This window comes from Diachasmimorpha longicaudata, chromosome 3 (assembly GCF_034640455.1).
Source record: "Diachasmimorpha longicaudata isolate KC_UGA_2023 chromosome 3, iyDiaLong2, whole genome shotgun sequence".
Classification (NCBI taxonomy): Eukaryota; Metazoa; Arthropoda; class Insecta; order Hymenoptera; family Braconidae; genus Diachasmimorpha; species Diachasmimorpha longicaudata.
This window is the reverse complement of record NC_087227.1, coordinates 5304182-5330670: the sequence shown is the minus strand read 5'-3', so window position 1 is coordinate 5330670 and position 26489 is coordinate 5304182. Positions and strand designations below refer to the sequence as shown.

Below are 26489 nucleotides of genomic sequence, written 5' to 3'. Positions count from 1 at the left end.
TTGTCCACATGCGTTTGTAATTCTTTTAGATAAGAGTAAAAAAAAAAGTTACTTGACCCATGTTTTTTACAAAAACGTGAGTTTTTTCTTGTTTTACTGAGATCAATGTGACATCCACATACCCTCGAGACAAATGAGAAGGAACGGAACAGGGAAGAAAAAAATTAATTAATTATTCAATCAGTGATGATTTCTTGTCTTCTTTTGTACTCAAATATCATTTATTCTTTTTCCACAAATAGCCTAGGTACATTTTGATCATCAGTCGGTGTCGTGTAACCCCGCGGAGACTGGTTATGAACTTTAATACAAAAAAAAATTGCCATCGACATCGTCAATATCCCTAAACGTAATACTATAATTATTTACTCATCCTCTCTTAAACGACTAAATACTCATTTACAAATTTCAAGCATCGATGCACGTGAAATTTAATGCACACCGTTAATTTATTCATACATTGTAATTCCGATACACTAGTCCAATTACTAATAAGTTAAATTAAAAAAAAATATTTTACAAGCTCTCATCTCCTGTAGGCCTATCTCTTGACGTTATTAATTATTTAGAGGTAATTGGGTTTTCAATTTAGTTTTCTTTGCAATTTTTATCAATTTTACTCTACTGTCGCACTGAGAAAAATCATCTTGAGGCCACGGGAATGGACTCAATGGAAGATGAAAATTGTTATTCACCTCCATTTCCACCCTTTTAGTTTTCATCGATAATATTTACAAAAATAATAAAAAAAATCGATAGGACTATCGACATGGATAACGTACAATTTTTCCCAGTGCAAAGTGAACCGCGATAAATCGCAGTGAATCTGTTTCATAATTCCCATCGATTTGAAAATTAATAATAAACCCTCTAATACTGATTATCAATTAATCGTTAAATTTTCGTGTAATGACTGCAAGAGCACTAAAAAAAATCACATGTTCACTGCACCCAGGGGATTCGTCCCATTCCAGCTGAGCCACCAGCAGATATTTTACAATAAATAATTGTAAACGATTGTACAATTGTTCAGTTCAGCGGTGAAGTGCCTCAGCAATGGAATTACTCGCATGTTGTTACTATATGTGCAATTATCCCTAACGAGTGGGTTTAACAAAAAAAATGCTCTACGACATTTTGCCTACGAAAAAAATTTCTGCAGACAAAAATTTCATTCAACATTTTCCCTCAAAACCCACTCATTAACGAGATAACTTCCTAATCACCAAAAGCAATGGGTCAAACTTTCATTAATATCATTTGCTAATTGTTCACTTATTCCATCAACGATCGATCCCAAGAACAAATACCTCAAAAAATTTTTAGCAGAGCGTTTAATAACTCTCCACAAAAACCGTCTGTATCATTTCCCTCTGAACCAACTCGTGCCGCTGATAAATTCACTTCACCCCGAACTATAAAAAAAAATCTCAAAAAGTTCGATAATAATTCTCCCACGACATCTAATACTTGTCCACTCGAAAAATCACAATCTCCCGATAACACGAGTTCCCAGAAAAGTGAGAAAAATAAAATCATCAGTAACAAAAAGAAAATTACGAACCTCAGGGGAAAATTGATAGTCTCGCAGTCTTTGAAATTTTCTCCTTGATATCCATCGAAGTTGTTTCAAGGTTGACGGAATCATAATCTCCTCATCACCATCCTCAATGTGTCCCTCCAGTTTCAATGGATTCAGGAAAACTTCTCGTGACGAATTCAATTTATTTCTGTTTTTTAAGGGATTTAAACTAGGGCGCACTGTCTTCACTCAGTTTAAACGTCCTGAATACGATCTGTCGGGAATTCGGGGAGGAATTGTGGGTACTGGGCGCCTACAAAAATATATTAAACATAAATAAATCGTCATCAATGATTATAAACAAGAATGATGATAATTTCAATTCGTGAAGAAGAAAAATTTATTAAATTTATTTCATTTATTCCTTCTCAAGCATTTTTCATTGGTTCTGAGAAGATAGGGGAAGGTATGGGCGTCAAAAATGGCCCCATTGAACAGTCCCAATAATTTATGATTCAAAACCCCGGTTATAAACGCATTTGGCTTCAGTAGTTCTTAGAAAATCAATCAAAAGTCTTTTCTGGATATTTTTTTTTATATTTTGCAAACTGCTGCAGCAAAATGGGTGCGAAATAATCTTCGCTTATCCAATAAATATCATTTCCCGAAAGATTAAAGAAAATTAATTCAATTAATCAGTTGAACATATCTGTTACTTGTTATTTATTAATTATCTTCTCCGCAAATTGACGTGATAGATTGAAAAATAGAATGCAATGATATAGTGCAACACAGAAACAACTAAAAAAATTGAAGAAATCATGCGGAAAGCAAAGCAAAAAACAGGATGACGATAGTTTTGAGAGTGATGTGGAAATTAATTGATGAGATAATTAAATGAGGATGGGACACGAGTAAATGGAGTTAATTAATAAATAATCGAACGTCTGAGCTCACATCTCCCACGTCTGTACCTCATTGGTGACCAGAAATGCGTGACTGTACGTTCTCATGAGTATTTTTCAATTATTTTAATTCTTTAGATAATTTCTCATCATTGTTTCTTTCCTCTTATCGAATAATCTATAACATATTACTTGCTATATACACATTTATATTGCTTTAAACGGTGTGTAGCCCTTCGCAGCGGAGAGATGCTTATTTTATTCTGTGTCGAGTAACTAATTGAGTAATTAGGGAGAGAAAAGATGGGGCAAAATTAATGATAACTTGAGAATCATTCGGAGATTTTGTTGGCCTTCAGTTGAAACTTAAATGTTCTTGAGGGTAAAATGGTTTCTAGGTTTCGATAATATTTTTGGACAGGGAGAACTCTAAGGGTGAAATGACAAACAAAATTATTTTTGTTGTTGACGTTTGGGATTCAGGATCAAATGATCCAATGGGTTGATAATGAAATAAAGGTAAGGGTTAGTTAACCCTTAAACACGTTTATCAAAATAATTGATGAGAATGTAGGCACCGAAAAAAAGTTAATAACTGATGTTTCTGGTAAATATAATGTGAAAAAAATTCTAGTGCGAAATTTCTAGTTACTCAGCATAGAAATTTGATCGACAAAAATTTGCATCCCTATTATCTGATCCTATTAATGACTCTCAAAGAATGATTTCATTAGAGTGTCTTTCGTACTCGTTTAAATACTGAACTTTACAATCAAAATTACACATATTCACATGATGCACGAAGTAAGCGTTCATAATTATCTCCTTATTTATACATAAAATGTAAGGCTGTAGATGGAAGCATGTATAACGTGTCCACCGAGTAAACTTCGTCATTGATAATATTTCTCTCAATTTTTTCTAGTTATTCATTTATTTGTTTTTTTTTTCAATAATTCACTACTCGACGACTTTAGATTTTAGTTATGCAGTTGCGGTTTTTAATTGTTCAATTGTCTCATGACAGTGTGAACGAACTAAACTCGATTTTGAAGATACCAAAGTTTGGTGAATTAATTGGAAAATCAAATGACAAGACGAATATAAAAATCTAAAAAGAATACTCAAATGAACATAAGGCAATCAGAAATAATTTGTTTAACAGGTGAAATCAATATTCTTAGGTGTTATTGGATTTCATTCATTGAAAAATAATCAGACTGCTGCCTGCAAAAATCATACAATCAATTAAAAAGATTTTATACTGAAATTATCATCAAAACTTCAAATATCTCAATTAAAAGAATTATGTAACAGCACCTAAATAATGTATCGCTTCGATATACTTTTCACTTTAAAAAACTCAAGAGTCAGCAATGATTACAAATATCTCTGACCACTCAAAATTTTCCAATTAATCCCCCAAAAATGTCCTCCCCCATTCCCCCCACTGAACAATCACTCGTGCACGATTTCCTACAACAGTAATAATCCACTTATCTCAAGTAACCATTACAAACTACGTTATACTCGACCGCTACAATAATAATATCTCCAATAATTGATAATTAATATTTTATTAATCGCCCCCCCCCCTGAACGATCTCCAGTTTCAGCATTCAAAACACCTACAAATAATCATTAACAATATGCATCAAAGTGCTCATTACTCCAATGAAACCTGACGTTCTAGTATAAGTTAATCTTATACTAATTTTCACAATGGTTCACAAAAGCGGGCAATAATAACACGTTGGGATCAACTTCGCGTGCCCAACGACCATAAAAAGCCCTAGACAATGTCAGCAACGATCTCGACTATTCATAATCTGACATAATTAATCGAAAAATCTTCTTAGACAATTTGAAAATACTGGAATTACTCCGAAGTGGTCGTAAAATTGGTTAATTGACTTGTCAATGTCAACAAAGAAGCGTATCCAATCATCACTTTATGAAAATTTTTTTTTCTCAATAATCATCATTAGCAAATTGTCATAAACAGCTGGTGATCTATACCGTGTAATTAAAATAAATCAATGACATTTTTAAAAATCTCCTATATCACTGGCTCCCCGGAATATTTCCACTTCCGAACGCTGGTCACAAGTCCATTATGCCCCGCAACTTATTGAGATATACAAAAAATTGTTTTTGTCTCGCAATTAATTTTTTTAATTACATCTCTTGAACTACAAGGGTTAAATGGCTTTATGATCAGTGCTTTGGAAATTAAGTTTTCCGGCTATACGATGAAAAAATGTTCATTGTCGGCTTTTCAAATTGAAAAAAAAATGTTGAAAACTATTTCTTCATTTGCAAAATTTATCGATTTGTGTTAACTAGTGATTAACTGTTTATTCATAAATTGAACAAATCAATCAGTGGCTCGAGCCTCATCAACTTCACAATCTCAACTCTTCGTTGTTCACATCTACTCAAATATTTATAACTCACGTAATGTATTTATTCAAATATTGCTCTATCAATTTCTCAAAGATAATAATATTTTTCTACACAAAAACTAATTGATATGCGCGTGTTTTTTTTTCTTCACAATCAATCATTCTGATGATGGCCATCAGCTGTTCAAAGTTAAAATCTCACGTAAACTGTCTACAATTTTTACGCTAAACAAATAATTTCAACGAATAAAAAAAAATCACCGATGATTTATCGAGTTCTTAATTGTTCATTAGTCGTTAAACTTGATATTTTTAAATAAACCATTCTCATTAATGGCCTACCGAACGTGGGATTATCCTACAAGCCCTAGTTTGTTTTTTATTTCTTATTAATTAATGCAATTTGCAACAACAATTGATATATTTTTAACATAGATCTCTCGTTTTTCTCTCCCTCTCTCGATTGGCTTTTTGTTGATTTTTTTTTCACATTTTTGACTTTTGCCAAGTCTACAGACTCTCAGGTATTGCAGTGCATTCTATGGCGTCTTTTTTCACAATTTATTTAATTGTTTACTGTACAGTAACATTACAATAATCCACTTGTGGTTTTTTTGTCATTAATTTATTTAATCTTCTCTGGTTTCTGAAAGATTTTCGCGGTCGATACGAATCATAATCAACAATAATTATCAATTATTATTTAACGATTGACAATAACCAATAATTATTCGTGAACTGTTTATTGATTTTTATCAATTATAAATAAATAATAAATAATCATTTTAGGGATAATTATCGGGTTATTGTTAAAAAATATCAGTAATCGCAATAATTATTTACATCTGAGGGTGGGGAGGGAATAATTAGGCCTGAATAATTTTTCATTAATTAATTATAGAGGGAAATTGGAAATTTTGAGTGGAGATTTTTTTCTGGCGTTAATTTTTGGAATAATGAAACGACAGTTGATTTTTCGGTGAATTATCTACTCGCAGTAATTTTGGCATTACAATTAGTGTCGAATAGTTTTCTTTCACCAACAGCATGACACATTTATTTATTTATTTTTTGCACGTGGGAGTTATGCTGTTTTTTTTTTTAATTTTCTGTCCTCATGCAGTAGATTACTAACACTAAATTCATCAGTGCAGACAGAATTATTACCTATTATTATTGGTAGACTTTTCAAGGATTTTTCTGAACACAATGAGATCAATTGGAGAGGAATGAATTAACATTAATTAATTAAAAATCAGTGATATCGTTGAGAAAATGCAGTACGGGTTGATAAATTTGGTGACTGCTTGGGAGATATCATAGGGTCCACTCAGGTTGGAGAACATACTTTATATACTTTTTTGCTGGCAAATTTAATTCTCGTTAAAATTATATTATAACAAACCAAAACTGGGTTTTATTAGAATAAATTTCTCAAGTACTTTTCATTAATTTTTTATTAAATTAATAAAAGAAAATAATAATGTCAAGTTAATATTGCAAAAAAAGGGTAGACCATTATTTGAACAGAAAAAAAAATTCTCTCCAAAAATCGACTAAATTTTTTCCCCCAACTCTCATCGACCCCATTTCTCGACAAATCCCTTAAATGCTCAAGTAATAAATGCAACAAATCAACGAATCCACTCAGCATTCATGCAAAAATAGAGAGCAGATCCCACGGAATTTATAAAAATCCATTTCTATCTAAAAAAAAAGACAGAAGAGAATGAAAACAGTAGAAAAATTGACAAAATCGAGTATAAACAATTCGAAATTAATGCCAAATTCTCCCCTGAACAGTCTACCATCTACAGATTATCATAAAGAGTGTCAGTTACGACGAGATATAGACATCTCATCACACGAAAGCTACAGCAATTCGTAAGATCAATGAAATTATCTCAACGATTTCAATAATTTCAATAGAATATTCAGCATCATTTAAATTTCTTTAGTCATTAATATTAATATTTTTTTTCTCTATTTACTTGATCCTGAATGCATCCATGAGCTCGTTGACTGCGGCATTAGCGGCTGCCTGTGTCGCTGCCTGGGTCACCCTCTGTTGGATACCCCCTCGACTAAACAACAACCACGTAACAGGCTTTGAGGTTTTGCTCCAATTTTATAACTCAATATCATCTATTTACATTTTTTTTTCTCAATTTGACTTGTGCAATTAACTAGCTTGAAAATTTACTAATTTGAAATGCTAATTGTGAATTATTTTCCCATGGTGTTTATGAGCTACTATGCAGGCACCGACATTCGAAACTACCGAGATGGAAATTTTACAATAATAATATTCATTGATTATTTCAATTTTTAAAATTAATTTTCTGTTTCTCTCTTATTTTAGGATTTAACTCTCGAAGCGTTAGAACCGATCTGTTAGCGATATTCAAAGCCTTTTTTCGTGTCATGCTGTTAGTAAATAACAATATTTCATTCGTTCACAGTTTAAGATCAACAATTTTTTCGTTCATTCTGATCCAATAATTAATTTTACATTACAATAGGCTCAGGGGGACAGCAGTCGAAAGCAGAGATTCGTAAATAGAAAAATAAATAAAATATGTGAGATTATTCAATTGTTCTATACTAATTAACAATGACCCTTCACTAATCAAAATATCTGTCCAATGATTTAACAGAAGAGAAAGCAGTAAATAAAGCAAAGTAATTAAATTTGTAATCAACTTGATTAATCAACTGATCGATTGATCAATCAATTTACTACTGTTCGGTAGGACCCTCTGAATTCCCTAAACTGAAAAAGCATTGAAAACTGAATCTTTTCTGTTAAATATAATAACAAATCAAAAAAAATTCTCCGAAAGATTTAGAAAAAGAAAACGATAAGACGATAAAAATAAATAAAAGAACCGACAAATGAAGTAGGAATTTTGATAATGAACATAAATAAAGAAAAATTTATCGACTCGAAGGAGGAAAACGTAAACAATTACAATGGTTTATTCGTAAACTCTTCAAATAATCTCAATTATCAATTTTCCTCTAGTTACAGACTAAAACGTTGACTAGATTAATGCAACAGGTTAATGTATACTGATTAGTAGATAAGGGACGTGTTAGTGCGGAGACTTATTGTCGGCGCCTGCAATAGAAAGTGAAGTTAGCACCCATAAGCCAAATACCACGTAATTAACACATTTTCACTGATTAAGGGGTAAAAGGATGGATATCTTAAAAAGTAAAAAAAACTATTGATAAATGTAACAAAGAATTTCTCACGGGGCCACGGAAATTTCAATGTTTCAGAAAAAAAAATCTTCGGTCAAGTCCTCATAGAGAGACTCATTGCAGAGATGACGGCACAATTGTTTGAGAAGAACTTGATCATCAACTGAGTTCAAGAACTATTGATATGATATTCCAATTAAAAATCCGTAAAGATTGAAAACTAATTGATTTAAATATAGAGAATTTTAGCGTATTCTTCATAAAAAAAATTTTTTGAATATCCAAAAGCTCCTTTCACCCCTCCCCCAAATTTATAAAATTGTTTATTTCAAGTCTGTGCCATCAGCTTGACCCGTTGGGGATTCAAGCCTCGGCACGGCCTGAAATATACATTTTTTTTCCCTGTGGGGTGGAAAACAATTCTAATAATCACGGGAGATGGAGGAAAAACCTAAAGCACAGTGCTAGAATGAAATCAAATCATGAAAACCGGGAATTCCCTGACAAATACGGGAAACTCACTGAAAATGAAGAAACTTTCGTAGCTCAAGGAAAGAAAACATCTTCATTTTCATATCGGAAAAACCACAAAAAAATGAGCAATCAATGGATCAATATGTACTTACGATGGAATGAGGGGAGGTGGAAGGCCAGGAGTTCCACGTGCTGATGGTGGAGCACCAGGCCCAGGTCTGTTTGGAATAGCTGGAGCTGGTCTGCCACCAGCTGGCACTGGAGGTGGTGCACGGCCACCTGTGGGCACTGGTGGCTGTTGGACTCCTCTTCTGGGACCACCGGGCGATGGTGGAGACAGTCTAAAACATGATAATTGATCTGTTAATCCTCCAGATTGCAAATGAATGATTGATATCTTTCAGTCTTTCAATATTAAAGCATCTGCTGGTGCTCTTAAGCTTCTCTGGCTGTTTTCGTGGGGTTACTACGAAGCTGCAAGGGAGTCCACAAGGTTTGTTGGTGTTAATCAAAAATTTTTCACTAATTTTCAGTTTTTTTTAACAGAATTCATTATTTTTAGTTCGGGCGAGTTCTGCAAAATTACAAACTCTTTCGTAGAGAATTTGATACGCTATCACAACATCTGCAGACATTTATTTTATTGAAATCAAGAGAAAAATTTTGTATCGCTTTTTTTTATATTTTTCTCTGAAACTCCCTCAAACAATATTAGTCGAAAAATTTTGATTAAGATTTAAATTGCTTGGTATTACAGTCTATGGGAATCGTTTCAATAAAAAAAACAATGAGCCATCTTACCCATAACTGTGGCAATTGATGTTCGATAGTATTCAGCAATGACACATAATAAAACAGCACGGAGTAGTAAATAAATTGTTGAATAATAAAATAATTGTTATTTACGAAATTTTGTCATCAAATTTATCAGTTAGAAATTGAAATTTATCATTAGCAAAAATCTCGAGCCTATGGATAAGACATTACATGGATTTTTTCCAAGGAAAAGCATTTTCAGAACTATTAAAAGTAAAAAATAAAATTTCATGACAAAATTGTAGAATCTACGTTGATTATGACGGATGTCTACACACCTGGGATTTTCACCCGACGCGAGCCAGTCATTTTTCACTGGTGGTGGTACTGGAGTGCTCACTGTAGCCATAGAAACATCTCCAATGATTCGAAGAGCTTCTTTGCAAGCATGATACATTCGCAACATCTCCTCTCGTTTCTGAGCTTCCTCTGGCGATTCTTCCATCATCGAGGACTGAAAAAAATTATCAATTATATATGATATTTATTAAACCCGAGAGAACACCTTACCATTAATATTATTAACGATGATTGATTATTTTTTGTAAGGCAATTCGAGTTGTTTTTATGATCATACATAAATTGTTAGAAGAAAAAAAATGAAATGCTCTTACTTGGTCCCCACTGGCGTACAGATGAGCCAACAACTCTCCATTAATAAACTCTTTCGCATTATTAATGATCAGATGCATAATAGTCTTTGGAACGAGATCTCTAGTTGTTTTCGTGACAATTTTCATGTACGAGTCTACCAAATTTCTGATGGTTTCAACTTGTCGTTCCAGCTGTGGATCCATGGAGGACTGGCCCTCAGTTCCCCCCTAAAACGATGTCCCAATAAATTCATTAGTGCTAAAGAATCAGTGACGTCAGATTTGAATAAAAATGCAAAAATAAATTGTTTGTGTTAACAATCTGGGTTTTAAAAAACTACAAAATCCTTGTGTCGTGGGCGTGCGTGTTTCTTCTCACTAAATTAATTCTTGTGAGTGTTTCATCTACTTTTTTAAAACTACAAACCTCGTATCCTTCCTTCAGGTGATTTATTTATCAAAGAAAAACAGAGGAAAATTTAATGAACATCTTTAGTGGAAAATTACTTTCTAATTCAAGAAAATAATGACGCCACTAGTTAATTGATTACTTCATGATTAGTAATCGTTTTTGTTAATTATTGAAACATAAAAATCACACTGTTAGAAATAATTCACACGCCTGCCAACTCACCCGAAGTACAACTTCCTAAAATGGGTAGAAATAAAAATGAAATGGTGAAATATAGATACTTTGCAAAATCAATTAATGAATTAAGAAACGAAATAAACGTAAATCATGACAATGTGGAACCACAATTGATGAAATGAGTAAAGTATTGAATGTAAATGAAGAAAACATGAATGGAAACGAAAATAATTGGATGGAAATTTCTATGCTAGTGATTTTTAAAATAATTGTTAATCAATTCTGGCTTTACCTCGCCTTCCCCATTAGCTTGTTCGGTGGATTTCTCCGGATAAACCCCGGCCCTGAGGAAGGACGCTTTCCACGAGTCAACATCGTCCTGGGTTTCGCAACTTAACTCAAGTTGTTTGTAATCCTTGTAAACATTGCGTCCCTCTGGGTTGAAGAGAGCGAACAAGTGACGACGAGACATGAAACCCTGCTCTAGGTCACGGAGCTTCAAACCATCCAGTGGAAGCATGTATTTTTTCTCACGTTCCTGAATGTACAGAAATTCAATTGAAAAATTAATCAATAGAATAACAATTTTTTTCATCAAGAATTGACTGAGATTTTTATGATTAGAAATTCTAGAAATTCTCACTTTTATTAGTGAAAATTGGCAACAAAAGTATAAATAATGAACAGTCCATGATAATTCACCTCTTCATCCTTGAACCAGGAGATGCTCTCAGACGTAAGAACAAACCAATAGTCCCTGGAGCCACCTTTCATAATTCCAAGATTGTGAATGCACATGTACCCCTTCCTAATGACTTGATTACCAAGTGTATGTCTTCCAGCCTTGACAGCATTTTCCGATGACTGTTGAGCACTGGAACATAAATAATTTCATCACTTCAACCACAAAAGTACAATCTAAAAATACCCTAAAAATCAAATAGAGCTTTAACAATGCATACAAATTATTTTCAATAATAAAAAATTTCGTAAAATTTTCTGTTGAACATCAATTAAATGCAGAAGAAGCAAACAAATGCCCTAGGCAACAGTGGCTAAGTCAGTTCTACGCAACACGCAATAATCAACATCTTTTCTCCATTTTTTTTTTAATTATAAAAAAATCACTTTTCCAATTTTTTCCAAAATTCATTTTTCAGGATTTTATTATTGATCAATGTGAAATGTACGTGAGCCTGATGATAATGATGCGATTTTATCGGATGACAATAGCATAACAGCATACAAAAGAATAATTAGAAGGAAATTAAATATTGAACGATGCAAGAGAAAGAGAACTCAATGAAAAATTAACTAATAATGAGAGAAAAAATATAGGAATATTAATTTTGCAATCAATTCAATCGAAAAGATAAGTGGTTCAGATTTTCTTAAAGAATATTTCAAGCTCGCGAGGGAAAATGAGGATATTTCATATATTTCTTAGTTTAAAGAGGAAAAATAAATTTAAAATGCCCAAAAAAATTTGGTTTCCACTTTTTGATTTTAGACTGGAAGGCCTTGACCAACTCATTCGGTTCTCTACCCTCGATATAATCGTGTGACTGAGATCAGAGTGGGGTTGTTCCCTGCAGGTAATTGACCCGTGGATAGCAAACAATATGAATAATTGACGAAAAATCACTTGACATTACTATCAGTGTTTACGAAGGTCGGAGACGTCATTAGGGTCATCTCTCCGAAGGATCAAATGTCGTATTGATCAAGCGATAGTGTACCGACAGGACAATCTCAAGGGTCAACTCAACGAGCCCAGGAAGGCTTTGAAGGGCTCGGGTAGTCGTTTGGCTGTTTGAACTTTCGATTTTCTCATTACGACATTATTTTTCCCGTTAACTAAAAAAGTCTCCAGAAATTATTATTTTGTCACATTGAAACCAAGATGGATTTCCAGTACTTCGAGAGATGATGTGCTTTTGACGAAATAGTTTTAAAAAAATCTAGGGCATCTGGGCATTTTAAGATCATAATTGATTAACGGAAAGGTCCGACTGTTCCTTTTAAATTTAGATATAGTTTATAATTAATTATCAAAGAAGAGAAATCTTTAAACAAATCATGAAATATCCCCACTCAACGTACGACCCCCTCCTACCACTCAAATAAAAAAAAAAAGACCTAGAAAAAAATCTAAATGAACGCACTCAACTTCTCCTAAATTTCATCACAAAATTTTCTCATTAAAAAAACGAGATAATTAATTCATTTAATTAAATAAACGAACTCGTGGTGATGTTCATTGATGTTCTTACCTTGAATTATAGATACTGGCCGCCGCGCTGCCGATATAATTACATAAATAAATGTTTATATTTGGTGAAATATAAGTTTTTCTTTTGAAAAATAAAAAATTAAGAAGATTTTAATAACAATCTTCCTCAAATTTTAACGAAAGAAAATAAAAGTACTCTCGTGAAAGGCAGAAAGCGTTGGAAAGTGATAAATAATTCAATGAAATTAATAAATAAATAGTGTACGATAAATTATTAAATTGCGGGTTAATGATTCATCTAGTTATGAAAGTCCTTGAATGATACAAAGATGTCAGTAGATGATCTTTCATCAGTGGATAGAATTATCTATTCAATAGCCAAGTCTGATTGGAAAGTCATTGTTAACTACTGAGGATGCCAAATACTTCAGTTGTATGGTTATTTTTTTCATTCGTATTATTTTTTTAGTCACTATGTGCAAATTAACTATTAGCTGTGGGTTTTCGTGAAGCAATTACTCAAGCGTGTGCTGTAGAATTGTTAAGAAGGTGCGACATTTTACAGTTTTGGGACTGAGAATAAATTATTTGACAGCTTGACCCTCGACACCATTTCCCCTGAAGTCCAATAAAAAATTCTAACAACTTTTCGTAATTTATTCTCATTCACGGGGCAGATGTGATGCTCAATCCAACTCTAATTGGTAATTAAATTTTATTTTGTGCAAATAACTAAATGCCATTCAAAATAAAGATACAGAGTGCATCTATAATAAAGTGATTGACATTTAACAGGCTCCGAAGGTGATAAAAAACCGGAAGAATTTAAATAGCCAGTACAGAAATAATTCAAGGTGATTTTCAAGTACTCTGCATAATAGCAAATTCGCCTAACTACCTCGCCATTTTTTTTTTATTTTCTTCAATAACTCATCAATTTAATGAACAAACGAAAATTTTTTTAAAACAAATGAATTAATTCAGAGGTAACGATTTTGCTTACTTGGCGAAACCAATGAAGTCCTCGTGATTGGTGTTCATGTAGGCCAGCTCGCAGTCCACTAGGAGAATCAGTTGCTCTTTACATAATTGCTCACGTTGGCGTATGTAGGTGGTTATTATTCGCTCCGTTTCTTCCCTTAATCGAGGGTAACGTGACATCTGAAATGATAAATAATTTGAGGGATTAATTTGTGCTTAACGTGCTGGTGAATAAGTTATAATTGTATAGGGAATATCAAAGAATTGTGGGGGTTTTCAAAACTGGAAATTGGGAAACAATTACTTTTTCACATAATTTGTTCAATTAAATAATGGAAATTTAAGAATTTTACTCACTCGATCCGTACAAATGCGGACGACATTGCTAAGTTCCTGCACAACAAGGTCCGTACACTTGAGACTGGGTTCCTTCAATCGGTTGATTTGTTTTTTAACAATGGCCTCGAAAGCCATATCAGGAGTGAACAGACCCACTCTGATACCTAGATAAATCAATAAATATCGCATCAGCAATTGTAAAATTGTTCGAATATCATCTAGACGTACCGTGAATATTTCTAATGGCAAAGGCAATCTCTCTACGCAGCTCCTTCTCATCAAACTCCATTTTGACAATTTCAAAGGGGAATCTCTCGTGGAACAATCGATTTATCTTAGCACCACCACTCAGCTCATTGGTATTGATTTGAGCTGAACCAGAGCCCTCAATGGTCCGCTCAAAGTCTGACTGTAGCTGTTGAATCATTCTGAAAGAAAATGAGAAAACAATTTCATTAGAATTTAGACAATGATTTTAACACGTGATAAGCACAAATTTTTGTGTAATTTTGTGTTCGGTTATGAAGTCAGGGAATAAATTTTCAAAAACTTTAGTTTTATAGAATCAATTCGGTTCTTGAGTTTTAATTATCTAATTACCTCAGCAAAATTGATCTAAGTAACAAATTTCAGAAGAATTTTGTTTCTGAAGGATTAATTTTGTAACAAAGAAGGCCCTGCGGCTTATGCAATTGACAGAAGTCCACTGTCCTCTAACCTATTACATTAATTTCGAACTCATCTCCTATCGCATTAATAATGTTTCGGTAATTAAGAGCATCGAGCGTGGCTATCTCTATTAATCACCAAGAAAATAAACTTCTAATAATACTGTTCTACTTTCAAATGACCAGATAGTATTATGTAAAACTCTGAAATAACGACGTGTTAATTGCATGAGAATTGACAACTAAATTAAAATTTTCTTCGTTATTCAAGTTGTCACTAAAAAATAGCCGATATCCGATGGGTTATTGAGGCAACACTCTGCTCATGCGAATGAGGCGAGAAAAATCAATAAAACGAAAGGAAGGAGAGATATTAATCTGGACGAACACAAGTTAAATACCTACAGAAACATTTGAATTGATCTGAAAAAATAAAAATTTTGATTTTGTGAATGAGATGACACGACTCTAGCTCATGAATTAATCTTATTTCAATTAATGATTAAATTCAATAATTAACAATTAATTACAAAATTCCGTAATTGGAGAATTAAACCTTAAAATAATTAAGACAACTGTCCAAGATAAATATCTACAGAACTAATGGTTCGGCATGTATATATTTACAAAAAATAAGTCATGTCAAAAATTGAAAATAGTTTCTTGGAAGAGTTATCAGTTCTACAGATATTTACAACGTAATGTGATGGTTTAAATATGATTGTTTTAATCAAATTAAATTGATTGAATTAATTGATCATTAAATTCGACGACTGCACTGGATGAAACTAATTGTTTATTAACTTACTGGAGCATAGCTTTGGTCTTGATGGCAGGATCATCAGGCCTGAAATGTTTGTACTGTTCGACATCCTTCTCAAGAGTTAACTGCTGCTTCTGGAGGCGATCCCTTAGGGCTGGAAGGGTGTCCCTTATGTGATTTGTCAGCTGTTGATTTAGGACGCGTTGTAGATATGGTGTGCCAAGTCTGTCCGCCAAGTGTCGATACGATGGATGACTGAAAGTGATTGAAAACTAGTTGCATGAGAATGCAAAACAATCTAATAATAAATGTTGCCATAATAAAATGTGTCGAAAAAAGTTGAACCGAGTCACTTTCATAGAAGATTATTTAGTTCCTGAAGTAGTCGCTACAGAAAATAATATGAAATAATGTTTTTGGAAATGTTTGAACGTACAGAATGTCACAATATTTTCCTCTAAAATATTCGACGTTTTCATCATTACGCTGAAAAGTTATTAATGGCATGACTAAAATACGGAAATAAAACTAAAGAGAAAGAAGTGAAGGCTTTCACATTGACCCAAATCTCGAAAATGTGTTTTTATTGATGAAATAGTTATTATTCACCTGAGGAAGAACTTCCTTTCAGCTGCCAGGGCGTTCTTAATATCCTTCCGCCCTTCGATATCCTTTTGACTCCTGTTAACGACTCCAATGTATCCTCGACGCAAAGGTAGAAATTTATTCTCCAAAATGTCCCTTGCATCAGTTCCCTCGTCCATAAGATCCAGTTTGGTAATGACACCGATGGTTCTCACACCTGAGAAAATTAAAAAAACTCTCAAGCAAGTGGAAAGTTGTTTCAGAACAATTTTGATATTCTAAAAATTACCACATCACTTGGATTTAATTTAGTGTCATTCGACCAAGCTAAACAATACCTAAGTTAATATCAATTGTCCATCACAAAACCTTTAGTTAGTCTCAGACAAAAATTGAACATTCTAATTTAAAAATTACGGAGCTTTCATTGGTGAGTAAAAATTATCGCAACAATTCACATGATGCTCCTTACCCTCTGGATCCACTTCCTTGGCAAGTTTGAGTGCATCGCTATTAGCTAAATCAGTATTAGCAGGTGTGACTGCGAGAATGAGACAATTGTCCTTCTTGATGAATTGAAAGATCATGCCCTTGATCTGTGCTTCGATGTCCACTGGCTGGTCACCAACTGGCACCTTGGTGAGACCAGGCAAATCAATCAGAGTTAAATTCAGTACATTTGGTGAGTATACTCTCAGGTTTATAGGGATGTTTGATATTCCCTTGTTGCCACCGGTTATTCTGTCTGTTTCTGCCTCGATCTCTCGACGAACCTCATCAAAATCCACGAATTTCTTCCCTTTGCAGTGAAGAAATTCCGCATATTCTGTGAAAAAAAAAAGAAATTATTAAAACAAACTTTTATTTCCAAAGAAATTTTTGATTTATGAATGTTATTTTTGAATTTGATGAAGCCATTTTGTTATTACCGAATCCATTATTTTTTCCTCGAAAACATATCTCGAATTTGCAATTAAAAAAATAATTTTTATTTATTTCTGTGGAATGCAAAATCAAAGTCGGGATTTAGTTATCATGGCCGGTCAATGATCCAGCGTAATTTCGGGAAAGCTATCTTTGTTATCAGGAGAGTTATCAGCATCGACTGTGTGACAGGATATGAGACAATCCAACAGGAAGAGAGATTTAATTCTTTAATGAAATAGGGAGAACGTTTTCGATCAATTTCATTGGTACCGCGTGGTTTTGAAATATCTCTTATGGTAAATTTAGTTCTCTTCAAAAAAATCCTTTGATATTTCCTGATAAATACGTATTGACCACAAAATTTAATTGATTTCATTGATCACTTTTCTTTCCAATTCATTTAATCATTTCATGGAAACAATAGATAATTTTTTGAGGGTATGGCTTGTGAATGGATGGAGTGGATGGGTAAAATATTTTTTGTTGACAATTGAATTGCCACGAATAAGGAACTACATTGAACTATTCCTACGTGATCTATTTTTTTTACGGTTCACCATTAAATCTGCTATTTCCTGAAATTTTACCGTAAAACTCACTCGTTCCTCAAGTAATATAATGCGTATTTAAAAGAGGCGATGCTTTGTATTGATCGATTGTCGTGATAAATTTCAATTTTTAATTGATTAATGTAGATCTAGCCGACTCACCAGTCATGCTATTGATAAGCTGCAGAATGAGTGGCCTTCTTGTGACAATGCCCGATCCTCTCGGTAGGAAATCCCTGAAAGAAAACAAAATTAAAAAATTCAATCATCAATGCGATGTGAGAATTTACATAATCAAGGAATTGAGGGATGTCGACATCAGGTTAAAGGAATGTTTAATTGAGTGAGGCGAGAGGGATAAGACACGAGGGGTCATTTATGGCGCGACGAACGAAACAATTGATTGAGTTAATAAACGGTCACCCGTGAATTACACGAATCAAATAAAACGTCTGAACGACGAACTTTGTAGAATAACAGGACTGATCTCTTTGACAATGGTCAAGTTGCATCAAGACGAGATGACAATGGTCTCGGTTACGTACGAAAATACGTAAAAATAATATAATGATCGGGTCTGAGGCTTAACTCGTTCTTAAACAGATGTCGAGACATTCAATAGCACATGTAAAAAAATCAATTGTCAATTACCACAGGAACAACGGAAGAGATATTTTGCATTAAAACTCTCCTGACCTACAAAATATGACATTTTCTCAAGAATTTTATTTCTCAGCCCCTCCCATTTCTCCACAAATAAATTAAACCCCCCTCATAACTATTTCACCCCCATAAATTATTGATCCTCACCCTCTGAAGATCAATCTTTGTCCCCAAATTCCAAACCTACCTAAAAACCCTCATCAATTGCCAATAAACCTCAATAAAAAAATTAGGATAAATCATGTCTTATCAAATTCCAGTCAAGTCCCACGAGGTGCGAATAAAAAAATCTTTTTTTTTACCTTAGTTCTGATATTTTCCAAAAACCCAACTCTAAAAATCCTGCTCTCATTCTACCTCTACCCGAAAATTAAGCCCCCCTTATTAACTTCCTCACCCCCATAAATTATTGATCCTCATGCTCTAAAAAATCAATCCCCCACCAGAACCAAATTCAGCTAAAAACCTCCACTGATTACCAATAAAAATCTACCCAATTTTCCAATCAAACCAAATAAAAGATTACCCAAGTCATCAGCCTTATCAATTCCCAGTCATCGATATAAAATCTCCCAATGAGTCCATTTGACAGGCCACGAGTGGGCGCCCTGACGTCATAAAAAACCCAACACTCGTTTCATCGTATGCCCAACGGAATCAAAACCTTGATAAGATAACCCCCCCTCCCCCAGTCACAAATAATATTTCAAAAAAATAAATAAAAATTAAATAACAAAATCCCGGTACCACCTGACTCTCCCCACCCTAGGGGTCTTCGTCAACCTTCGAAACCTCGCCACGCCTTCATAAAATGCAATAAAATAAAGTAGAGCCCAAGAGTGCTGAAATTTCATCAAGAGATAAAAAAAAAGTCGCAGGTAATCGCATGGAAAATAGGAAAACGATCTTGAAAAAAAAATCTGGTGACTCACTTTCCAACAAAGTTCTCCAGAACTGAGCTTTTCCCCGCACTTTGTCCACCAACAACAGCAATCTGTGGTAAATCCAGTTGCATAGACACCCCCAGCTGTGTGAATGCATCCTGAAGTTTATTAACAATTGGAATCAATTGCTCCATTCCCGTATTGCCAGCCATTTTTGACAAATCGTTAGGTGCACTTATCCACCCAAAAACAAACAAAAAATGCTGCACAAAAGTCGAGAGATGACTCGGCTCACGCCGTTAACACACGATTTAACCCCCAAATTCACAATTTATATATCGTTTTTGTTCGTTTTAATTTTTAATCAGTGATATTTAAATCGACGTGAAAGGCTCCGTTTCACCGCACAAACTGCCACTGATCATCACCCACCTCTACTACGTTTTTTTTTGCCCACCCTGTCCGCCGCGCAACGCCTGATGAATCAAAATGGCGGATTAGGGCAGAATCGCACGAGCGATTGAATTAACAAATTTCAAAAATCGACGATTATTTCCCATTTTTTTCATATTTTTCAGTTATATTGTTAATTCTTGGAGTATGATTTCACTTGTCAGAGAGCTGGGGGGCTTGGGGAGACTCCTGGAGGGTTTTAAGGGTGTCATTTAGGGAGATGAACGGACAGAGGGGGTATGATCGATAGCATAAGCGTGCGCAGAAGGGAGTGGATGACCTGTGACCCAGTTTTTGTAAGTCTGGAGAGGATAAAATCCATATTGGCAGGTTGGTGGTGGAGTTTTAGAGGTCAGGATAGGGGAAATCGTCGAGAGGGCTACAGGATGGGGTGGGGGAGTGATAGGCTATTTCTTGAGGGGTTTTAACCGCTTTGAAGCGTTAGAGGGGTAGACTTTTTTCAAATTCCGGTGATTTGAATTGAGGGTGGGAAATGGGCGTTAAGGGCGGTTCTAATGGAAGCGCAGAAGAGTTTGATTGATAACGTATGATTATTGTAATTTTAAGAAAAATATTTTTGGTTAATTTCAAGTAAAATCTGAATGGAATATTCAATTTATTTTTAATGAAAAAAATCGGTATTTGGTAGGATAAAAATAAATGAGATTCCGGAGTTCTCAGGGGCAAAGGGGGGACTTGAGGGAAGGATGATTTTTTGAATTTCGTTCGTGATTCCTATATAGATCGCCGACAGGTGATTGCTTTTTGCAAATTGAACTAATTCGACCGTTTGCAATCGGCTCGTGTCGAGCTTAAAATATTTTGTTAGTCTCTTACTGTAGGATTAGTAGAAATTGATATTTTTTAATAATTTTGTTCCGTATCGATAGAGAATCGTTTGTAGTTCAATAATTTATTTGTCTAATTATGTGCCACACAGATCAAGATTTAAATACCCTGTGAGTATATGAGGCTTCCGCCTGTGACACACAGAGGTCGCTACTTTTTGACAATACGAGTGCGGGAAAATTATAAAAGAAGGTGCACTGATTTGCTGTTATCTCTAATCAGGGTTGTAAAAATTTCCTCATAAATTTTGATGTTTTTTTTGTTTTTATTATTTTATTACAGACGTTAACATAACAAACTTCTATACTTTCAAGGTACATGATGATCGTTACAATGATTCCCTCATTTTCATTCACTTCCTCAGTTATACATCTGAATCTTCAGGAATTCTACGTCACTCCGATTTTTCACTTACAATTTATATTTCCAATAGTGACTTATTGCTGTTGTTTCCTCCCCTTAAATGTTATTTATTTTCTTTTGTATTATCATTGTTGTGGATAAGTAATCTTCGGGCTTGCTGGCGTCGACAAATCAAGGAGAGAGAGAGACTGTGAACGGCATTTGGAAGTAGAAGCAAATAGTTCTAATTTTCCATTTCCGAAATTATGGCAGGGAAGAGCAGTACATAATGAACCACCAAGGAACATTTCCTTTTTCTATTGATGGTCAAAGGATTTTGAATGTTAAAATAACTGAATTGCAGTAATCAAAGAAAGTGATTAGGCTTTTACCCCATCTTTAAGGATCAATCGATCATTTTCACAAAGCCCTTGACAATTTTTGTTCTCTTAGGTATCTTCGAATGTCAACTTAACAGTTCACATCCTTAACTCATTGTCAAGCCTGATTTTAGTGAAGTCTCTAGATCATTTGACTGTCACCTCCAAACGCTCTCGAGGGTCCTGCGACACAATCAACAAGGAAGGCTCTCACGTTATCGCAAATAATGTCTTCCCTGGTGTTTCGTTTACCCCCACTCTCACTTATTTTCTAGTTATTTCCGTCGCTTTTCCGAAGAATTTTCAATTTTGTTCACTGGTCATCCACCACGACGCCTTAAAACCTCTATTAAACAATATTATTTGAAAAATTTCGCAGGATATGTTCTTTAAACAATTAAAATACTACTGAAATCATGAAAAACAGACACAAAGTTTCATCCCCCAGTGTCTTTCGCAAATATCTTTCTAACAGTTGGTTCTGCCAAAAAATGTCCTAAATCATTTTTTGCAGGGGATTTCACGGGCCCCAAAAAAGGTCGTGATACATTTTCCGCTAAAGCTGGTAGGTCCTTAGATATTTGCAAATCATCTCGAACCGCATTTCTGTCACTTCATATCTAAATTGATAAACACATTAAGAACATTCATATAATTGTAAATCATGATCAGAATGATATTTTGAGCGCCACAACATCAATTACAATTATCATTTGGCTGATATTTCGTGATCCGCTTGTAACTAGTGAAATTTAAAGACATTTTTGGATGAAAAATTACAGAAATTGAAATATTTTTTCTTCAATTCTACTTTTTTATTGCTTTTTTCTTTCTCTTTCGTGTTTTTTTTCTTTATTTTGTTTCCAGACCGCGTTATGTAGGCTCGTAAAGGCACTGCTCCAAGGATGACAATAATTTAATGGAAAGGACTAATTAAACTTAATTTTTATCAATTTTATCAATTTTTTCGCAATTTCCTCCTCGCCTTCTGGGCTAAAGTCTTTCGTTATGATATTTCACTCTTTTCATATTGTAAATACGTTCATATCACATTTAGGAGTATACCAATGAATATAATTTAATAATGATAGCAGTTGCCAATGCCACATTAGTTCGGTTCAATTTAAATCAATAAATTTTCCGTTGTTCAATTTATTTTCTTTTAAATCCATAAGTTATCGCCATATAAATGTATAATCAATTATATTATTCTAAAATGGGTGTAACTGGGTGAAGTAACAGATACTAATTAAAAAAATAAAATTAATAAATACTCGACAATTCTTAGAGTGAAAATTACTGAGCAATTTTAAGCAGGAAAGCTTGATTGATACCGCAAGATAAATATGATTTATAATGGCTTGATGGATTCTGAATGTAAAATTGCTAACTAATTTTCGTTGGCTTCTAAAATACTAGAACATTGATTCCCAGGAAGACCAACAAAAATGCAAAACCCATTTTATCCGTTTTTAGATAACCTTAGAAGAACATTGAGTTGAAGATTTCGATGTTCCTAGAGTCTGGACCCGTCGGAATGTCACAATTATTTATAATCTATGTGGTTGAAGAAGAGGAGTTGAAAATTTTAACCACAACATTCCAATGATTTTCTTAGAACACATGAGTTTTGGGGAAAAAATCATTTATTTATTTATTTAAATTTAAAATGACCAATTAAAATTAACTATCACTTAATCAGGTAATCATCTTATTAATGAAACCGTCCTGTACAAAATGTCAAAGAAAATTCTCGTAAGAAAATTGTAATTTAATAAGAACACATGAAAAATTTACTTGTTAATTATATAGTCTCCCAAATAATGTGTTCCAAATACTTTAAAGTGATTTCCAACCATTGTATTCTCAGCTTATCTCCTCCAAGCACTTTTTCTCTTGGATCTTATCATAATCTTCGCGCCTTGTACTCTGGTTAAAACCTCTCCTTTGCAACAAATCCCATAAAAACTCGCTTGAACCTCCAATGATTCATTAAACAATTCACAAATAAATTCACTAACGACTGACGTAATTACACAAAATACAATACAATGAAATCAATGACGATTTTCCTCAGAAATTTAAAAATTGTATTAAAAATAAATTTAAAATGAATTCTGCATGAAATTTTGTCTTCGTAATTTAGATACTAAAAATATAATAATTGAAGTGAATTGTTCACACAATGTTCTTCCACTTTTTGGTATTTAATGTTCCCTCACGTCATGTCAGTATTTTCCGATTGGTTTCCAGATATTTTTTTCCTCTTTATCCAGTGGCACAACGATTTTTTCTCGATCAGTTTTTCGTGAAAATCTCGGAATTTGTTGGAGATATATGAATAATCGTTTAAATCTTTTTTTGGGTACTTCTAGGGCTACAAAAAAATTTTAATGACAATTTTTCTATCTCCAATAGTTCCGGAGATATTTCCTCGATAACTGAACGAATTTACCACTTGCCTGGCTTTAATCGAAAAATATTCGTGTGAATTCAGTTGTACTTTCATTCTCTGCACTTAAACAGACGATATACTGTGTCTGATCACAAGAAATATGGGGTGATTGTTAACGATGGAATAACGCGCTCTGCGTCCGGTACTGCTTGAAATAAAAGTGTATTTCTCTCATCCACTGTTTTAAATTGAAGTATGCTAGCTACGTTACCACATCTGTAGCAGTAGTTTGGGGCCGACCATACGGTTACTAGTTTATCATCGAACATGTATTTATAGCCTGTTGACAAAAACCACTATTAATTAATTTATTCAGACAAATTACACTGCAAAAATCACCGAATCAGTACAAAAATTAAAGGCGAATTGTCGAATTAAGGTAGAAATCTTTGGAATGCATTAATTTATGGAAAATTCAGTTGATTTATATAATCGTTATAGAAGAATACAGGAAATTCTATTATCATCGAATTTTAATATTTGTTTTTCTATAGATTTGCAGTCAATTCTGAATTATTCTGTAAAATCTTCTGAAAAAACAGAATTTCTAGAGAAATAACAAAAAACGTCTTCATATTCACAAATCCAGTAATTCGAGAGACTAATACTTTCCACTTTCTCTCAATTCCAAACTATTTGTGCTTTTTGAAAAAAACATATTTAAAAAACGAATAAAGAATTCTTTAATTTACCTTCGTGCACTAATTGATGAGCTCTACATATAAGATTTAGGTCATTAATTTCCATGAATTTGTGTGTAACCGTAGCTCCAAAGAGCCAACCGGCACCTCTAGGACTGACCGACCACGAGTCCACATCCTCTGGATCAGACCAGAGTAAATCGCAGAATGCACCCTTGTGTGGTATTTCCTGATTCCTCTCGATTGTTCTTATTTGATCTAGGGTTCTTATCGCCGGGGACAAACCACCGTGGACACATAAAACTTGTTCATCAATTAACTGCAACCAAAAATTTCATAAAAATGTCGTTATATTTTTTTCTAACATTCCCTCAAAATTGCAATTGACCCATTTTAAAGGGATGTCCATCTATCGATGGTGCTATCCTTACTACCCTAACGAAGGAACGTGGAAGCCAATGTGAGGCATTATAAAACTTCCATATCGTCTACAAAAAAAAACTGAAAAAAATAGTTAACTGTTGTTAGATACTTACGGCAGCTATTGTAAGTAAATCAAACACCCTGCAGCAGTATTTCCAAGGATTTCCATTACCGTATTTCATCTCGCACTCGTCTGTAAAGATAATGCCTGATTAAATTAAGGAATGAAATTTTTTGGCGAAAACTTGACAGTCGGAAAAGTTAAAAGTCCACAGAACTCCTGGAAATGGCTAAGAAGGTATTCGAATAACAGCAGGAAAATTTGAATGAAGAAAAAAATTACCGTAAAATCCGTAAACTTGAGTTATTTGCCTCGACTCGTGATTTCCTCGCAACAGTGTTATTCTGTCTGACCACTTTGCCTTGAGTGTTAGCAACCGGGTAAATGTCTCTAAGCTATAGTACCCCCGATCAACAAAGTCGCCCATAAATATGTAATTCGTGTCGGGCACAGGACCTCCACTGCGAAATAATTCTTCTAGATCGTAGAACTGCAACAGAGAATGTTTTTTATCAGCAAAATTACCTGATACAATTTTTTAAATTTATATAATAGTTTATGGAGGGTATTTACAGATAAATAGATAAATATTGCTATATTTCGCGCCAGTTTAAAGCCTTTTTTTACGTGCAATAATTTTTACGTCGTAAATTCTAATGTTGCATCCCTAATAAACTGATGTATAATTCGTAATAACTCTGAGACTCTGGCCATCAGGAGTACTGTTATGGCATGCGCCCTAGCACATTTGCATTTCATCAATTTGTCATTGATTACTTGTCATTCAGGCTATTTCATGTAATATTGTACCATAAATAAAGTATCCATGACTTCATCATCGGGGGAATAATCAATTTCAAGGAAAATGATTCCTCAATTATCCAGAGGAAATTTTATTCTTATCTAGATGTTTTTGTATTTTTTTTCTCGAAACCCAGACTTTCCTGAGATAAATAATGTGCACGTGAAAAATCTGCGTGTTAATCATTTAGTCTTTTCATTAATGATAAATTTCCTGGAGATGAGTCGATATGAACGTATATTCAAGCATTGCAACTGGAAAATCATAAAGCATAATGTAGAATACAAAAAAATATATATAAAAATAAAAAATGCATATGAGTAGAGAAAGCGTTCTGTTCACGCTAGACATCGTCGCCCGAACTTAGGAAAATATTTATGACAGCAAAAAAGTCTGAAACATCAGTTATAAACCGGAAGTAGGCGTTGAGAGTGGTGATAAAGCATAAAAACCCCTCACTAACAAAAATGTAATTGAGGTTAAGTCATCCCTCGGTTACCTGGCCATGAATGTCGCCACAGACCGTAACAGGAGTCGACACCGGTTGAATATTGGACTCCTCCAGCAGTAAATCGGACACAATGTCACAGAGTTTCTGATTAACAAGTAAAAATTTTAATTAATAACTTGATTCTCCAAACACATTGGAATAACCAAACTCGTCCTCTCGAAATGCCCCCAACATTCCCCGAAATCGACAAAAATCCATGAGGTTTTAGATTTTTTAGGGACCAAATTAATTTCTCACTTCGTTGAAAATTATTTGATTTACCTTGAGATCATTTTCTGGCAGATATTTGCACTCTTTTGCAATTTCTATCCATTTGTCGATGTCTGACATTTTGGTATCCGACTCCTATAATGAGAGTTTACGAGTGGCGACATCTCTCTTGAATTCAAAACAGCTCTTTCAATGGGAAAAAGTACCTTCATTCCCAATTAATTTCGGAATAATTCTGATTTTTTATATTCTACCACCTA

General features: G+C 33.9%; 2 protein-coding genes across 10 annotated transcripts; both read right to left on the bottom strand.

Annotated features, from left to right (window-relative positions):
• Positions 1 to 190: 190 nt before the first annotated feature.
• On the bottom strand, positions 191 to 19740 carry LOC135160926 (dynamin). Of its 9 annotated transcripts, XR_010298658.1 has the most exons (18): positions 19151 to 19740; positions 17718 to 17791; positions 16553 to 16906; positions 16105 to 16297; positions 15541 to 15750; positions 14293 to 14492; positions 14083 to 14228; positions 13748 to 13905; positions 12785 to 12811; positions 11214 to 11385; positions 10804 to 11049; positions 10557 to 10571; positions 9944 to 10150; positions 9608 to 9783; positions 8666 to 8854; positions 6824 to 6916; positions 1565 to 1835; positions 191 to 1415 (listed from the first exon to the last, which is right to left on the bottom strand). XR_010298658.1 is itself a non-coding variant. In XM_064118070.1 (17 exons), exons 1-17 carry the CDS (start codon positions 19312 to 19314, stop codon positions 1772 to 1774), a joined length of 2688 nt encoding a protein of 895 aa, XP_063974140.1. In that variant the 5' UTR covers positions 19315 to 19740; the 3' UTR covers positions 191 to 1771. The 9 variants fall into 9 exon arrangements, 8 of the variants coding, with proteins under 8 accessions (XP_063974140.1, XP_063974141.1, XP_063974146.1 ...); XM_064118070.1 differs by having other exon boundaries at positions 191 to 1835; XM_064118071.1 differs by lacking the exon at positions 10557 to 10571 and adding an exon at positions 10350 to 10361 and having other exon boundaries at positions 191 to 1835.
• Positions 19741 to 21847: 2107 nt separating this feature from the next.
• LOC135161054 (serine/threonine-protein phosphatase 6 catalytic subunit) lies at positions 21848 to 26407 on the bottom strand. Its single transcript, XM_064118338.1, has 6 exons — positions 26281 to 26407; positions 26008 to 26103; positions 24989 to 25196; positions 24759 to 24838; positions 24274 to 24541; positions 21848 to 23861 (listed from the first exon to the last, which is right to left on the bottom strand). Exons 1-6 carry the CDS (start codon positions 26347 to 26349, stop codon positions 23671 to 23673), a joined length of 912 nt encoding a protein of 303 aa, XP_063974408.1. The 5' UTR covers positions 26350 to 26407; the 3' UTR covers positions 21848 to 23670.
• Between the last annotated feature and the right edge of the window lie 82 nt (positions 26408 to 26489).

Excerpts from the sequence above, each read along its gene's own strand:
- LOC135160926 (XM_064118070.1), bottom strand. The coding sequence starts at position 19,314 with ATGGCTGGCAATACGGGAATGGAGCAATTGATTCCAATTGTTAATAAA. Across the intron at positions 14,229-14,292 it reads TGCCATTAGAAATATTCACG|GTATCAGAGTGGGTCTGTTC; the intron begins GTACGTCTAGAT and ends TGATTTATCTAG. Across the intron at positions 8,855-9,607 it reads GCGTCGGGTGAAAATCCCAG|ACTGTCTCCACCATCGCCCG; the intron begins GTGTGTAGACAT and ends ATCATGTTTTAG.
- LOC135161054 (XM_064118338.1), bottom strand. The coding sequence starts at position 26,349 with ATGTCAGACATCGACAAATGGATAGAAATTGCAAAAGAGTGCAAATAT. Across the intron at positions 24,839-24,988 it reads TCAAGTTTACGGATTTTACG|ACGAGTGCGAGATGAAATAC; the intron begins GTAATTTTTTTC and ends TTATCTTTACAG. Across the intron at positions 24,542-24,758 it reads ATTTACTTACAATAGCTGCC|TTAATTGATGAACAAGTTTT; the intron begins GTAAGTATCTAA and ends TTTTGGTTGCAG.